General features: G+C 38.6%; 1 protein-coding gene and 1 long non-coding RNA gene across 2 annotated transcripts; one reads left to right on the top strand and one right to left on the bottom strand.

Annotated features, from left to right (window-relative positions):
- Positions 1–881: 881 nt before the first annotated feature.
- LOC113647885 (transcription factor E2F3) lies at positions 882–10,883 on the bottom strand. The gene is made up of 7 exons (XM_027154875.2): positions 10,370–10,883; positions 8,488–8,599; positions 7,591–7,810; positions 6,147–6,305; positions 5,747–5,861; positions 5,459–5,600; positions 882–5,357 (listed from the first exon to the last, which is right to left on the bottom strand). Exons 1-7 carry the CDS (start codon positions 10,619–10,621, stop codon positions 5,110–5,112), a joined length of 1,248 nt encoding a protein of 415 aa, XP_027010676.1. The 5' UTR covers positions 10,622–10,883; the 3' UTR covers positions 882–5,109.
- Positions 7,804–12,967, top strand: LOC125140852. The gene is made up of 2 exons (XR_007140134.1): positions 7,804–10,158; positions 12,497–12,967. It is a non-coding gene; the product is annotated as an uncharacterized LOC125140852 (long non-coding RNA).
- The last annotated feature ends 204 nt before the right edge of the window (positions 12,968–13,171 follow it).

Raw genomic sequence — 13,171 nt, 5'->3', positions numbered from 1 at the left:
TGTGGAACGCAGTCATTTCCTCCCTCTTTGTCATCAGAAGAGCAACTTACATGTTCAAGGTCCTTTGCGTTGTTGTAACGAGTAACTTCGGTGTTCACAAAGTGTATTCAAGCAAATGTATAGCTCCAGAAGTGTTAAGGGGTGCATCACATCTGTTCTCTGGACCATCAGGTGCTGTGAGGACCATGTAGGTGGTCCTGATCTTATCTGATGAAGCTTTAGGAGTCTAAAATCAATCACACGACTCCTTCACATGCTTCACATGTTTACATGCTGTTTTGCACACTTTTCTGCTGTTTTTGCACAAACTGTCCAACATTTCAGCCGTTTTTGCACATATTGTACAATATCTCAGCCAATTCGCACATACTATACAATATTTCAGTCATTTGCTGTTTTTTGCACAATTCTATACATCATTCTAATGTTACTGCACGAAATATTATTTGAACATTCAGTATTCACATACAGTATACACACTGGTCGGTTGGCGCTGTTTCTGTTACTGTTTGTCCTTTGTGTACTGTATTTTTTATACTTTTTGTATTGTCTTGTAACTTTGTGTCTGCACTGTCTTTTGTCCTGCACTGTTTGCACCAGGTTGCACAGTTGCACTTTATGTGGCTAGGACTACTTACATGTCCTTAGCCCTGTCTTTGTTTTATGTAGCACCTTGATCCTGGAGAAACGTTGTCTCATTTTTGAAATGACAATAAAAGCGACTTGACTTGACTTCATACTCATCAGCAGTTCAGTTCAGGTCACGTGAGCCAGTGGGACCAGTCAGGACAGGCCACTGCTGTAGTGGGGAATACTGCATCGTCACATCAGTGATTTCTGCTCTGAGGGTCATTCTTATACATTTAAAGAACACGACAAGGTTAACAAGAACTGTCTCATTGCTTTTATTCATAATCCGGTGAACAGAACAGAGTAGAATACACTCAATAACTCCCCACCCCAAAAAAACAACAAAAAAAGAGGCTCTATTTAAGACATCAATCTACATTTTTTTCCCTCAAAGCTGATAATGACGTGTTGAAAACTTATCAAAACATGCTGTAATTGAAAACAATTTTACACATACACTTTCATGCTTCAAAAAAAAAAAAAACATTTTCACACATTTGTTTTCATAAAGAAAAATGGTCAATTTAAAAAAAAAAAAAAAAAAAAAAAGACAGTTATGGAGAAACAGGAGTGAGTGATGATCCATTAAATATTAGGTGATTAATGTAGCTAAAATAAATATCTAAAAAGGTTCATCAAGAGTGGATTTCATACTTTTATTATTCTCTTTCATTATTTTTTATTTCAGAAGTTTCATTTGAGGGGGAAGAAAAAAGAGGAGCTGGGGAGAACGATGCCTTGGCTCTCCGACAGATTTCCTTTAAATGCATTTGGTGACCACCGCTTTTATGAATGTAGACATTTATTTGGGAAAAAAAACAAAAAACGTCTACCTCAATTTACGCTTAAAAACCATCACACACTCATCTAAGTACCGTCTAAGAGAAAATTAGTCAAGCAGCATGAAAGTCTGATTCTCGTGAAGAAATCAAACGCAATGATTTATTTTTAAAAGAAAAGCTTCATGAATCAATCACAATAGTGACACGTGAAAGAGGAATATAAGAAACACACAGACATGAACACAGGTCAATCTTATGATGTTTATGGGGAACATTATCTCTAATCTAAAATCCTGAGGATTTTCCTAAAGGTCATCAGAGTCTCCTGATTTATTTTTGAAACTTCAATCCTTTCAGGAATTCACACTACACCGAACACACCTATGGTTAATGAGTGTGACGGTTTGAGAAAGAGCTCGGCCGTTCCCGAATGGAGCGGAGAACCTCACGTTAACAGCTGCTGGTGTTCAAAACCAGGTTAAAGAGGTGAAAACCAGACTCCAGGCTCAAAACACAAGAGTGATCAAATCATCCGGGAGAGAAAGCTGCTCGAACTCTACAGCAGCATCATATGTCCTTGGCTTCAAGATGGAACGTGTGTGTGTGTGTGTGTGTGTGTACTGGGGGTTGCATAGACCAATGATATTCACTAGTGGCCACTGTGGGGATGTCATTTAGCCATAAAAAGTGGGCAGACAGAAGAAAGCAGGTGAATGTGCTTTGTCACAGATAAAGCAGGTAATTCCAGAGCCCCAGTGGTGACGTTTCTTCTTAATAAAAATAATATACGTTTAAGTCTTAAGGCAAGGGAACAAGATCCTCCTAAAGTGTAGCCATGGTGTAATAAAGCTGAGGAAACAGAGTCCTGACTCCAGAACGGAAGCCTCTTCAACTTAACCCTGTTTCATTGTGTTACTCGGTCACAGTAACAACTTCATCTTTTACCCTAAAACTCCACAGAGCTCTGAATATGGATGAAGGTATGGAGTGGACTCTTTATTAACCCCACACCCACTTACACCCAGGGGAATTCCTTGGAGTCATTTCCAGCAAAAATGTTAATCTTGTACAGTATTTTTTACGATTTCAGTCCACACGTGACTGCAAATCTACAAGTTCTTTTGCACCAAGACCTGGATATATTTTTTTTGTTAGCCACTAACATGACATGGGGATTTATTATTCCACAAATTTTATTGTACTGATTTATTTCTCCCTCACTAACAGTGTAGAAGAATTGCAGTTAAAGGTTTGTTAACTGGATCTCTGCATAGCTGGTGAAGGCACTAACTACAGCAACGACTTTCAGTAACCATACCGAACCCTAAACTAAACATGTTTTCTGTTTCTGAAAATAATTTGTGGCGGCTTTTTTTTTTTTTTAAACAAACGGTTATAATAATGAAGGGTTTTAAAAGTTAGTTTCAGAAACAGAACCTAGAGATTGTGGAACCAGGAAAAAAATAATAGGCTTGAGCGTAGGTAGTATTACTTACCTAGTGCTTGGGGAAAACCAACCAGAATTTGACCAAATAACAGAACATCATTTCCCATGGACTGATTGGGCAATGTAGATGTAAACGAAATATTCTTTTATTATATTTAGGTATGCAGTTAGATATCTGGAGGATTATTCTAGCAAAATCTAGAGCCACATGATTGATTTACAATATCAACATATATACTGTGTAACTAGAAGCTGGAGGTTTCACCAAGCACTTACTTACAGATACGACTCCATCATACACCAAAAAAAAATTACAAAAAATTTCCCCATAAAACAAAGTTTCAGTCCACACACACACACTCTCTACAGGTGAGAACTTTCCACGCACTTATTTCTGTCCTGTTTCACAAAATACAGTATAAAGAACATGGTCATTAACCCAGTTCCTGAACAAATCAAATTAATTCTTTGTTCATATAAACTTGTGTTCAAACACTCAGTCTCCATGTTAGCACTACTACCACAACACAGCGGTATTTTTTTTTTGTTTTGTTTTTGTTTGTTTTTTTTGAAAGACCATTTTCCAGATTTCCTTAATTGCATTCACATCAAAATCGTTTTCTTTGCATATCTGGATGTTTGACTCAGGTATTTGGAGAGTTTGCATTTTGATGGACTTGGCTTCTTGGTTCTTCTAGACGTTTTATCTTTCTAGGACAAGCAAACCTTTGTATGAGAAAAAGTAAAAACATTGAAATTGGGTATAGCGCTAAAACCAAAGATAAAGAAATGTGTCTCGGCTGACGATCAGTGGTATGGGGGTCTAAATGTGAAGCACGTTGTAAAAATGTAAATGTATAGTACCACATGTACATAACAAATGACATCTACATCAAGGGCACCAGGCCTTTGTGTAAAAACATGCATTTAATTTGAAACGCTGATATTCTCATTGGATAACTTGAGCTTCAGTCTGTTCCTTAAAAAAGGAATTCCCAAAAGCGGAAAATTTTATTCCATAAAAATGGCTAAAAGTGATTTCTGATAGGATGACAGCTTGGTAAACATACATCCAAGCCAGCGAGTTCTAAAGTGCACTTTCAAAACTGAAATAAAACCCATCACTGGTACAGGCAGGTTCCTCTCAATACAGCTGGAGATCCTGTTCAATATTCCATGAAATAAAACATGGTTTGTATTTGCCCTTTGGTCTCTAGAGACCTTTGGCTCCAGGCTTAAAAAAAAAAAAAATCTATACTTCAATACAGTCTCAAAGCATCGATGCGAACGATGAAGTAATTTCTCACACAGTGTGGAAGAAATCAGCAGCAGCAGCACTGAATGCAATGAAGAGCAGCTTATGAATCCCATCTCTGCTTGGCTCCCATTAACTATGGGAATAAAAACAGCAGCACATGATGTGAGCATTGCTGTGTAATTCTACACAGAGCTTGATTTTCTTTCCACTGGACCCATTCATCTGGGTCTTTAGCAAGAGTTCATGATCACCTTAAGGTGGGGTGAAAAGCACAAGTCAACAGTAATAATTTCTTCAATCTGCACACGGCCGTACGCAGTATGAGAAATGAGTATAGGAAAGAACCATCCAGAAACAATCCAAAGCAATTTGTTGAGGAGGTTGATGGGGAAAAAAGAAAAAAAAAAAGATCAAGGCATCTGCAAGTTGGAAGGACTTGGTTTGAAGTGGCATCTATATAGGTTGCATGTGAGGGTGTCAAACAAACTGGAATCCCTCAAATCTCCAATTCATGGGCACATGAAAGCTGCAGTTATCACTGCAGGAACAGTGACCATTCCTCTACATTTCGTCCTTGATGTTCCTTTTAATTCAAGAAAGAGTCTCTGAGGCAGCAATAAATGACCAGCTTCCACTAGGAAGATGGCGGAGCTCCACACTGAATTAATTACATGGCTAAAGTGGAGGTCATCAATGCGAATCTTAGATGTAATGCGATTTGCACAGGACAGGAGCCACTTACAGGCAAATTTTCAAACAACTTACATGACTTGATGAAAAACTCACTCGCGTAACACCGGAGGCTCCTTTATCACAGTCTCATAGGAACCTTCAGGCTGTAAGTGGGTAGTTTCCAAGCATCACTTCATTCAGGATGCACAGGAAGATAAAAAGCTTCCCAGACTCCTGAATCAAGGACTCCTATAAGTTTGCACCCTCCTGTTAGTGGTTACCTGACAGAGTCAATCCAATCAGGAGTCCAAGTTTCCCCTTCAGTTGCACAGAAGATCATCCAGATTGGGAAGGCGATCAAGGTCGTCAAAGAGGTCAGAAATACCCTCGCCTTCTCCTAGGCTCATGAGGTAGTCGTCACTGATCGGTGGCGAGCCCAGGCTGATGAAGGGCGGATCCGAGTACGGGTTCTGGTCCTCAGTTTGTTGCAGCAGGCTGGTGTAAGTGGATGTAATGGGTGAGAGGCTGGTGACCGTCACTGCTGGGCCTGAATGACCGGAGTCACCATCTACAGGTAAAAAAATAAAACTTAATTCAAAACAAGAAAACCCCACACAGTATAGAGGGGCTCCTATTTAAACAGAAAAAACATCTAAAAAACAAACCCACCATCTAACACTTTCATAAAAGGAGAGGAGTTTGCAGTCAAACTCGAACTTTCATTCTTCACTGGACTGTCAGGGGTATTTTCATCAGGGCACAAGAAGACATCTATAGGACCTTTTGTACTTGTGAGGTGAACTTGCAAGCCCTGTAGAGTGAATGTGATTAACAGCTATTAAAAAAAAAAAAGACAAACTGCATTTGCACAACAATGAAAAAAGATCCATTTGAAAGCACCTACTAAGATTGACAGCAAGAAAGATGGTAAAAGACCCCAAATTTATTTTGACTGACCTCTTGTGGATCGGGCACCTCTAACTTGGTCTCGGACGGAGCACGGACAACGATGACTGTCTGATCCTTCAGACTAGTGTTCTGTCGGAGGTCTTGATACGTCACATAAGCAAGCGTAGGGGAGGTTAAAGAACCACAATGAAATACTTAATGGGCACTATTTCACTAATGGTCACTAATTCACAAGTGGATTAGTGAATTAGTGACCTGCAGAGGTATAGGCTACACCAACACGACTCAGGTTTTTACCTTTAACCACAAGCCTTGACTCAAGCTTTCCCTTATAAGGTCAACCCTTATTCCACTCTTTCCAAGACTATTGACATGATGAGCAGCATGTTGAGAAGCAAAGTCACAAAGAAAGTGAGCATCAAAAAGAACCAGGCTAGAGAAAGGATATTTCTGACTTTGAGACGACTCCGTCATCTGCTTGACTTCGTGCATGCATCTTTGGATCAAATCATCAAGTCTACGTTCCTCCTGCACAAGCTGAGCCACTTCGCTGCTCAAAGTCTGTTTATGGGTCAGAACTCCACCAACCTCTGAAAGGTTACAGCCCCTAACAAACCACACAGGAATGGAGGCACCATTAGCATGTTAAAAGGTCAGATTTATTACCAGCGTAGCCACAATGGTAAAACTCAATATCTTGAATAGATTAGACATTTTCATTTATAATCAACATTTATGGCATTTGGCCATTTATATCCTTTTCTAGAACGGCTTAGAAACATTATGTTACGTTTCTATGATAAAATAAGTCTTCATATTGGTTCAGCTGGTCAGGATCAATACTAAAGATACTATAACAGTCATGGAAATGTTAAACAAGGGTTTCAGGAAGAATGTGTGAACATGGGGCAGTGCATCATGCTGCGTATACCATTACCATTCCTGGTGAAGGCATTTTAATGAGTATGGTCAGATACATGTGCAACAATAACCTGGAGAAGTGATAACACTGAGTCCAGTCATTCTTAAGAATATCCATTTGACACATGCCACCTACATACCAGCCAGTGGATGAACAGAAACAGCGCTTAATAGCACTGGTCTCTTTTATTAGGACAGTGCACCCTGCTACACTGTAAATGTTCCAGAATGCTTTGAGGATCAGGATCTGGTGCTAATGTCTTGGTGGAACCTTGCAGAGACCATGCATAAGCGTGCTGGAGCTACTTTGGTAGCATGTGGAGTACCATCTGCTTATTAGACGGGGGGTCATAATGTTTATGTTCACTGGTGCATATGCTAACAATTTTCAGTGATGCTACCGAGGTATTGACCAAGACCATCATCTGAACAAGCCAGATCATAAAAATAGATGAATTTATTATTGATATGTATTGCCTTTAATTCTCACTACCAGGAATGTTTCCTAGCCCTAGTTATCAGACACCAACACCGACAAAGCTATCAAAGTCATTGCAGTGTTCAATAATTATCTCAGCAAGAAATTACTTGTGCCGATGTATATTCACTTCCTGCTGACAAGACAGGAAGTGTGGTAATACCTGTCTGTGAGCACTGGGTGCAAAGCATGTCTTTTATATATATATATATATCATATATATATATATATATATATATATATATATATATATATATATATATATACACACACACATATACACATACATACACACACACACACCTCAAATAGCTTATTACCAGAAATGTAATTAAAGTCTGTAAAAGTTAGGTCTGGGACTAAATGAGAAAAAAACAATTAAATTCTTTTTGAATTGCTTCAGTTCACTACATTACTACAGTTCACAAAACGATGACATCTGTTCGAGATGTTACTTGAATATGAATGTGTCCCTTTGGTTTGTTCTACCTACATCCACTGGATGTTGTTTTTCGATTTCTTCTTAATGAGGTGCACGCCCTCCAGCACGTTGGTGATGTCGTAGAGACGCCGTTTCTGGACGTTGAGCGCCTCGGCCGCCTGGTTCAGATCCACCACGCCGTCCGACGACTGGCCCAACAACTGCACAAACTTCTTAGTCAGGAGACCCAGAGACGTGTCGTAGCGAGTCTTCTCCGATGGAGATTTTGGCGCTATGCAGAATGACGAAGAAAATTAGCGCAACTTTCAAAACCAAACATTTATATCAACACCAACCAAAAAAAAATAAATAAATATCAGATACCTGTTGAGTTTGGATAGTAACTATGTATGTATAGGTTAAATCTTGTAATAAATGCACAACGATTTAGTTTAATGACACTCAGCAATTCAGGACTGGCTGTTCTGGGAAAATAATCTTCCAATCGACCATACCAGCAATCTGAAATTTACTGCTGATTCCCTGCTACAATAAGAGGACAAAAACTACCAGGTGTAGTCCTACAAGCAGCAGAACTGTGTTGTTTTAATTAAATGATCATATTTGGGGTGGTCACAGTAGCATTCCTGATTTTAAAATTTCAGGGATCAAATTTCATTACAAAAACATAATTCCAATGAAGACAATAATCAGGTATAACAATAATTTTTCTCATGCCACTCATTTACATTTACAGCATTTGACAGATGCCCTTATCCAGAGCGACTTACATTATCTCATTTTTGTACAACTGAGGGTTAAGAGCCTTGCTCAGGGGCCCAACTGTGGCAGCTTGGTGGACCTGGAATCGAACTCACAACCTTTACGATTGGTAACCCAACACCTTAACCACTAGGCTACCACATGCCCACTCAGTACTAATCCAGTCAGAATAAGGCTGGTTCTTACTTTTATTGCCCTTTAGTACAGCCAGCGGTCCTCCATTTTGGGTCTTGGGAGTTTTGGCTACTTCGGCTGTGTACAGATGGTCTGAGTCGTCGAGAGCCAGGCGCCTCTTCGCCTGTGGATTGAGTTCACAAGACAATCAGACATGTTGCTGTCACAAATCAGCTGAGCAGACCAAAAAAAACAAAAAACAAAAAAAAACACAGCTGTGTCGCTGGGAGAAGTCGAATTTTTCAGTCTCAGATTCAGTTTAACCTTGTTTGCATATTCAGTGTTCCAGACAAATCTTTTGCAAATATTAAGAAAATCTCCACATGGCTGGTACAGAAAATCTCACCCCCACTCCAGAATCCCCAATTAGTTCTCAAAAACCTTCAAAATCTTCTACGCTCAAGACAATCTTTAAATCGTATCTTAATCTTTATTTACGGCAAAAGCCTGAAACACGACCGTGTGCTGATGGAAAAGTTGTAATTCCTGTCGTCTAAACTCCAACACCAGGCACATAGTAAACTACATCAATTAAATTGGCTAATCATTCAAGTCGTGACATTTACGACCGTTAGTTCTCCATTATGCGGATCCAAATTTACCGAGTTGTGTATGCAAAGGCTAATTCCTGTTCAGATGTCACTTGGATTGTAAACTATTATGATTAGCTTTAGCGTTGTACAGATATCTGTAAAAATGGCAACCTGACGATGTCTATTAAAATCACCACCATGCCAAGTTTTACTGTTTAGTTACACTAAATAAAAGCTGACCGTGCTTCACAAATTTCATTTTCCAATCATAAAAAATGAAACATTTTCATTTACATCCCAAACAAGCCTGCTTAACCATAGCTTAGATTGACGAGGCTGCTGAAAGTGAAGAAATAATAGAAAGAAAATGATTACATTTTGGAGAGTTATGGAAACATCTAGACTTCTTGTCTATTCAATCTTTCGCTCATTTAGAATTTAGACTTTAGCTGAAAAGATAGATGACTCTGACGTCTTCCTACGTCACTCTTTGCCTCAATCTTGTTAAACGCAAAAACAAAACTATTATTTGCATCATTGAAATTTACACAAACCTCTGCTTCTTGCATCACTAAAACTACTTCCTGTTTGGACATGGCTACTGAATAAAAATCCTACTAACTACAAATAAACAAGAAAGATGAAATTCTGGCATCAAAGCAAAAAAAAAAAAGTATGTCTGTGTGTGTATATATGTATACACACACACACATACACACACACACACATAAATAACATGGGTAATTGATTTGTTTGTGGTCTCCGTAAACATGCAACAAACTTATGGAAGCTAATAAAGATTTTTTTAACGCTTTGCTACCTCATGTTCACCCCCAAAAACCTTCCTGTTTATCAATGTTTCTACATTTATCACTACAAAAACATGTCAACTTTGAGAAGATGTGCTAAGCTAAACTACTGTTCGTGTTAAATAACCGCGATACGATATTTTGTTCTGTATCGAGCTGCTATGCACCTCGCCTCGGGAACGACTTGTGCGTTTGTTTTTAGTGACGTCGTTTAAAAAAAAGTTAGAAGAAAACACAGCAGGCTTCCTACGTCACTTTGTCTCGTTTATTTCTCATTTCTTTGCACTGAGTACTTCCTGTTTAGACCCGGGTCCGTTTCCATAGCTACTGAAAAAAAAATGGTAAGAACTATTTAAAGAAAAATATATATTTATATTTATATGAAGTATTTAGTTTAGATAAATGACAGGAATTAATGAAAGAAATGAACTATTGTTAATTGTACAGTGTGAGTTGTGGTGCAGGTCCAGACTGGGACTTGTGAGGATAGCTAGTCGGTTAGCTTTAGCCCTGCTGTGGGGCTGTTTATCTGCCCCGTGTGCGGTTGTTTACCGGAGGCCGTCCGAGCGCAGGTCTCTGTCCGCTCCCTGTCGGTGTGCTGTAGAGGCTCGCAGCCGGAGACTCGGACACACACACGGCGGGAGTGTGTGTGAGGCACGGCGGCGGGGTGATGATGTGGATGTAGGTGGTTGTGTGTGTGTTGGAGCCCAGGGCCGTCAGGACCGCGTTCTCGTCCAGCGAAGAGCCACCAACCCCGGTGATGATCACACTGTCCGGGGCCGAGGATGAGATCGCTCTTCTCATCGTCTCCGACGCGGCTCTTGTGTGTGTGCGCGTCTCGCTTCTGTCTCTCTTTTGCTCTCCGATCTCACTTTAAACCGCGTTTTTAACACCAACGCGCTGCTTTTACACCATAAATATTGACCTTGCATGAAAGATTAGACTCTTAACTATCGATGCGGCCACGTTTCAGGTGATATTAGTGTCATAAATGCGCAGATGGCTCGGATTTAAAAAGTTACCGCCGAGCTCCACTGACGCTGCGCCGCTCGCTGGAGAGAGAAAAAAAATGGCTCCAGGAAGCTGACAATGAATGAGGGGGGACACGGATGAAGCGCGGAAGGCGCTCGCGCGAAACTTAGATTTCCCGCGGAACATTTCAAACCCGATTTGCATGACGCAAACGATTGGTCGAAGGGACATCAAGCCACGCCTCCGCCCTCCACCATGCGCCGATACTCGTGCTTCGCGACGTTGACAGTCGGTGAGGGGAAAGGGCGCGCGCAAATGCAGACCGCTGATTGGTCCTGAGCGCCACGTGTACTGTGACGTCACAAGTCTTAGGCGGAAGAAAGCTAAACACAAACTGAATTTCCTTTTGAATGGTATTGATATTAAAGACAATAAATGTAATAATAATTTTTTTAGGGAGTTACTTCACCGCCCTGAAGTATTGCAAAGCAAACAATACTGGGACAATCTTTTTTAGAATATTAAATAGAAATTGGTTTGGACTAACAATAATGAGTATTGCATTAACAATAAAATTAGTGAAGTACTTTTTTAAATTATACACCTAATTTATTCATGAAACCAATTTCTACAAAAAATTAAAAATGATTATTGTGTATTATTATTGTATATTTTGTGGGACAAAATTTAATATACAGAAAAAAGATTTTTAATTTTTTTTATGAGGAAAGTGAAATGGTAAAATATTTAAAATATTTCTATTTAAAATCTTTTTATTTCATTTGGAAAGATTCATATCCATAAATGTAAGTGGTCTGAAAAGAAACCAAACATTTTCCACTTTAAGCTGGAAATGAAAACCTATTTTGAAACTTACTTACAAGATGAAAAGCTGTCAAAACTATGGACATTTACAAGGCTGTTATTTCCTCTTTTCTAAATCAGTTGCATTGCTCCATACCCCATATTTGTATTTATTTTTCTTCCTCTTTTCCTTTATGTTTTGTTACTATTTTAAGATTTGAATAATGTCATTGCATTTTGTTATCTGTTATCATTTGTTATTGAAACAATAAAAAAAACTGAATGTAAGTATATAAATATGAATCTATTCATATAGAAAAATGCATTTTTTACAGTTAACATTTGACATTTACTGTAACTTTTGAAAAAGACTTTCCCTCATTAATAAACACAAATAGATAAGATATACCTTTATTTGTCCCACAATGGGGAAATTTCTCTGTTACAGCAGCAAAGAGAAATAAATGCAAATATATAAGAAGAATAGAGACAAAATATAATATACAGTATATACACAACACAATGTATAAATACAGAGAAGAAAAAAGAGACCGCAAGTAAGTAGTTACACTAACAGATATATTGCACACAGGTATTGCATGTTTTTAAAAATTTCTGTTATTGCACGTGTTGTTTAACATACTTTGTAATTGTTATTATTGCAGTTAAACTGTAATAACAGTATGTATTATGGTGACAGGGTCACTGAGAGCAGCTTTGATTGTAAAGTCTAATAGCATAAGAAAAGACCATCTGTATCGCTCCTTCAGACACTTAGAATGTAACAGTCTGTCACTGAAGGAGCTGCTCAGAGATGAACCCGTTTCATACAGGGGTGACAGTCATTCTCCAGCAATGATGATAGTTTTGCTACCATCCTCCTTTCTCCCACCTCCTGTACAGTGTCCAGAAGAATCCCCATGACTGAGCTGGCCTTCCTGACCAGCTTGTCCAGTCTCTTCCTTTCTGCAGTAGAGATGCTGCTGCACCAGCAGACCACACCATAGGATATGACTGAGGCCACCACAGAGTCAAAAAGGTCTTCAGTAGCTCTCCCTGCACTCCAAAAGACCTTAGTCTACTCATCAGAAAGAGTCTGACAAGAGATTGACAAGTAACAAGAAAACTGATCACAAATTAATAACAGATAAAAAAGATTATTTTAGGAATCTAATTGCTGGACCTCCGTCATCCTTTGTGAATGAATCTGTATCAAAAGCACATATTTATTTAGGTTTAATATGGATTAAATGGATATTGTAATTGAATAATTTTTCTGATGCTGTATTATATGCATTTACATAATGTGCAAATTACTAAATCAGTGGAATGTTACATGCAAACATTCCCTAATAAAGCTGTTTTTTAAAGGCATTGTAGCATTGTTTATTTATTTAACATAAGTTTGTAAGTTAATTGTGTCCTCTCCTTGGTGTTTAGTTTTTATATATATATATATATATATATATATATATATATATATATATATATATATATATATATATATATATATATATATATATATATATAATGAGTTTAATGTCAGTAGTGACCAGCAGAGGGCGCTCTTTGAGAAAT

The sequence above is a fragment of the Tachysurus fulvidraco genome, chromosome 3, assembly GCF_022655615.1.
Source record: "Tachysurus fulvidraco isolate hzauxx_2018 chromosome 3, HZAU_PFXX_2.0, whole genome shotgun sequence".
Taxonomy (NCBI): domain Eukaryota; kingdom Metazoa; phylum Chordata; class Actinopteri; order Siluriformes; family Bagridae; genus Tachysurus; species Tachysurus fulvidraco.
Note: the sequence above shows the minus strand (reverse complement) of the source record. Positions and strands in the feature narration are given on the sequence as shown.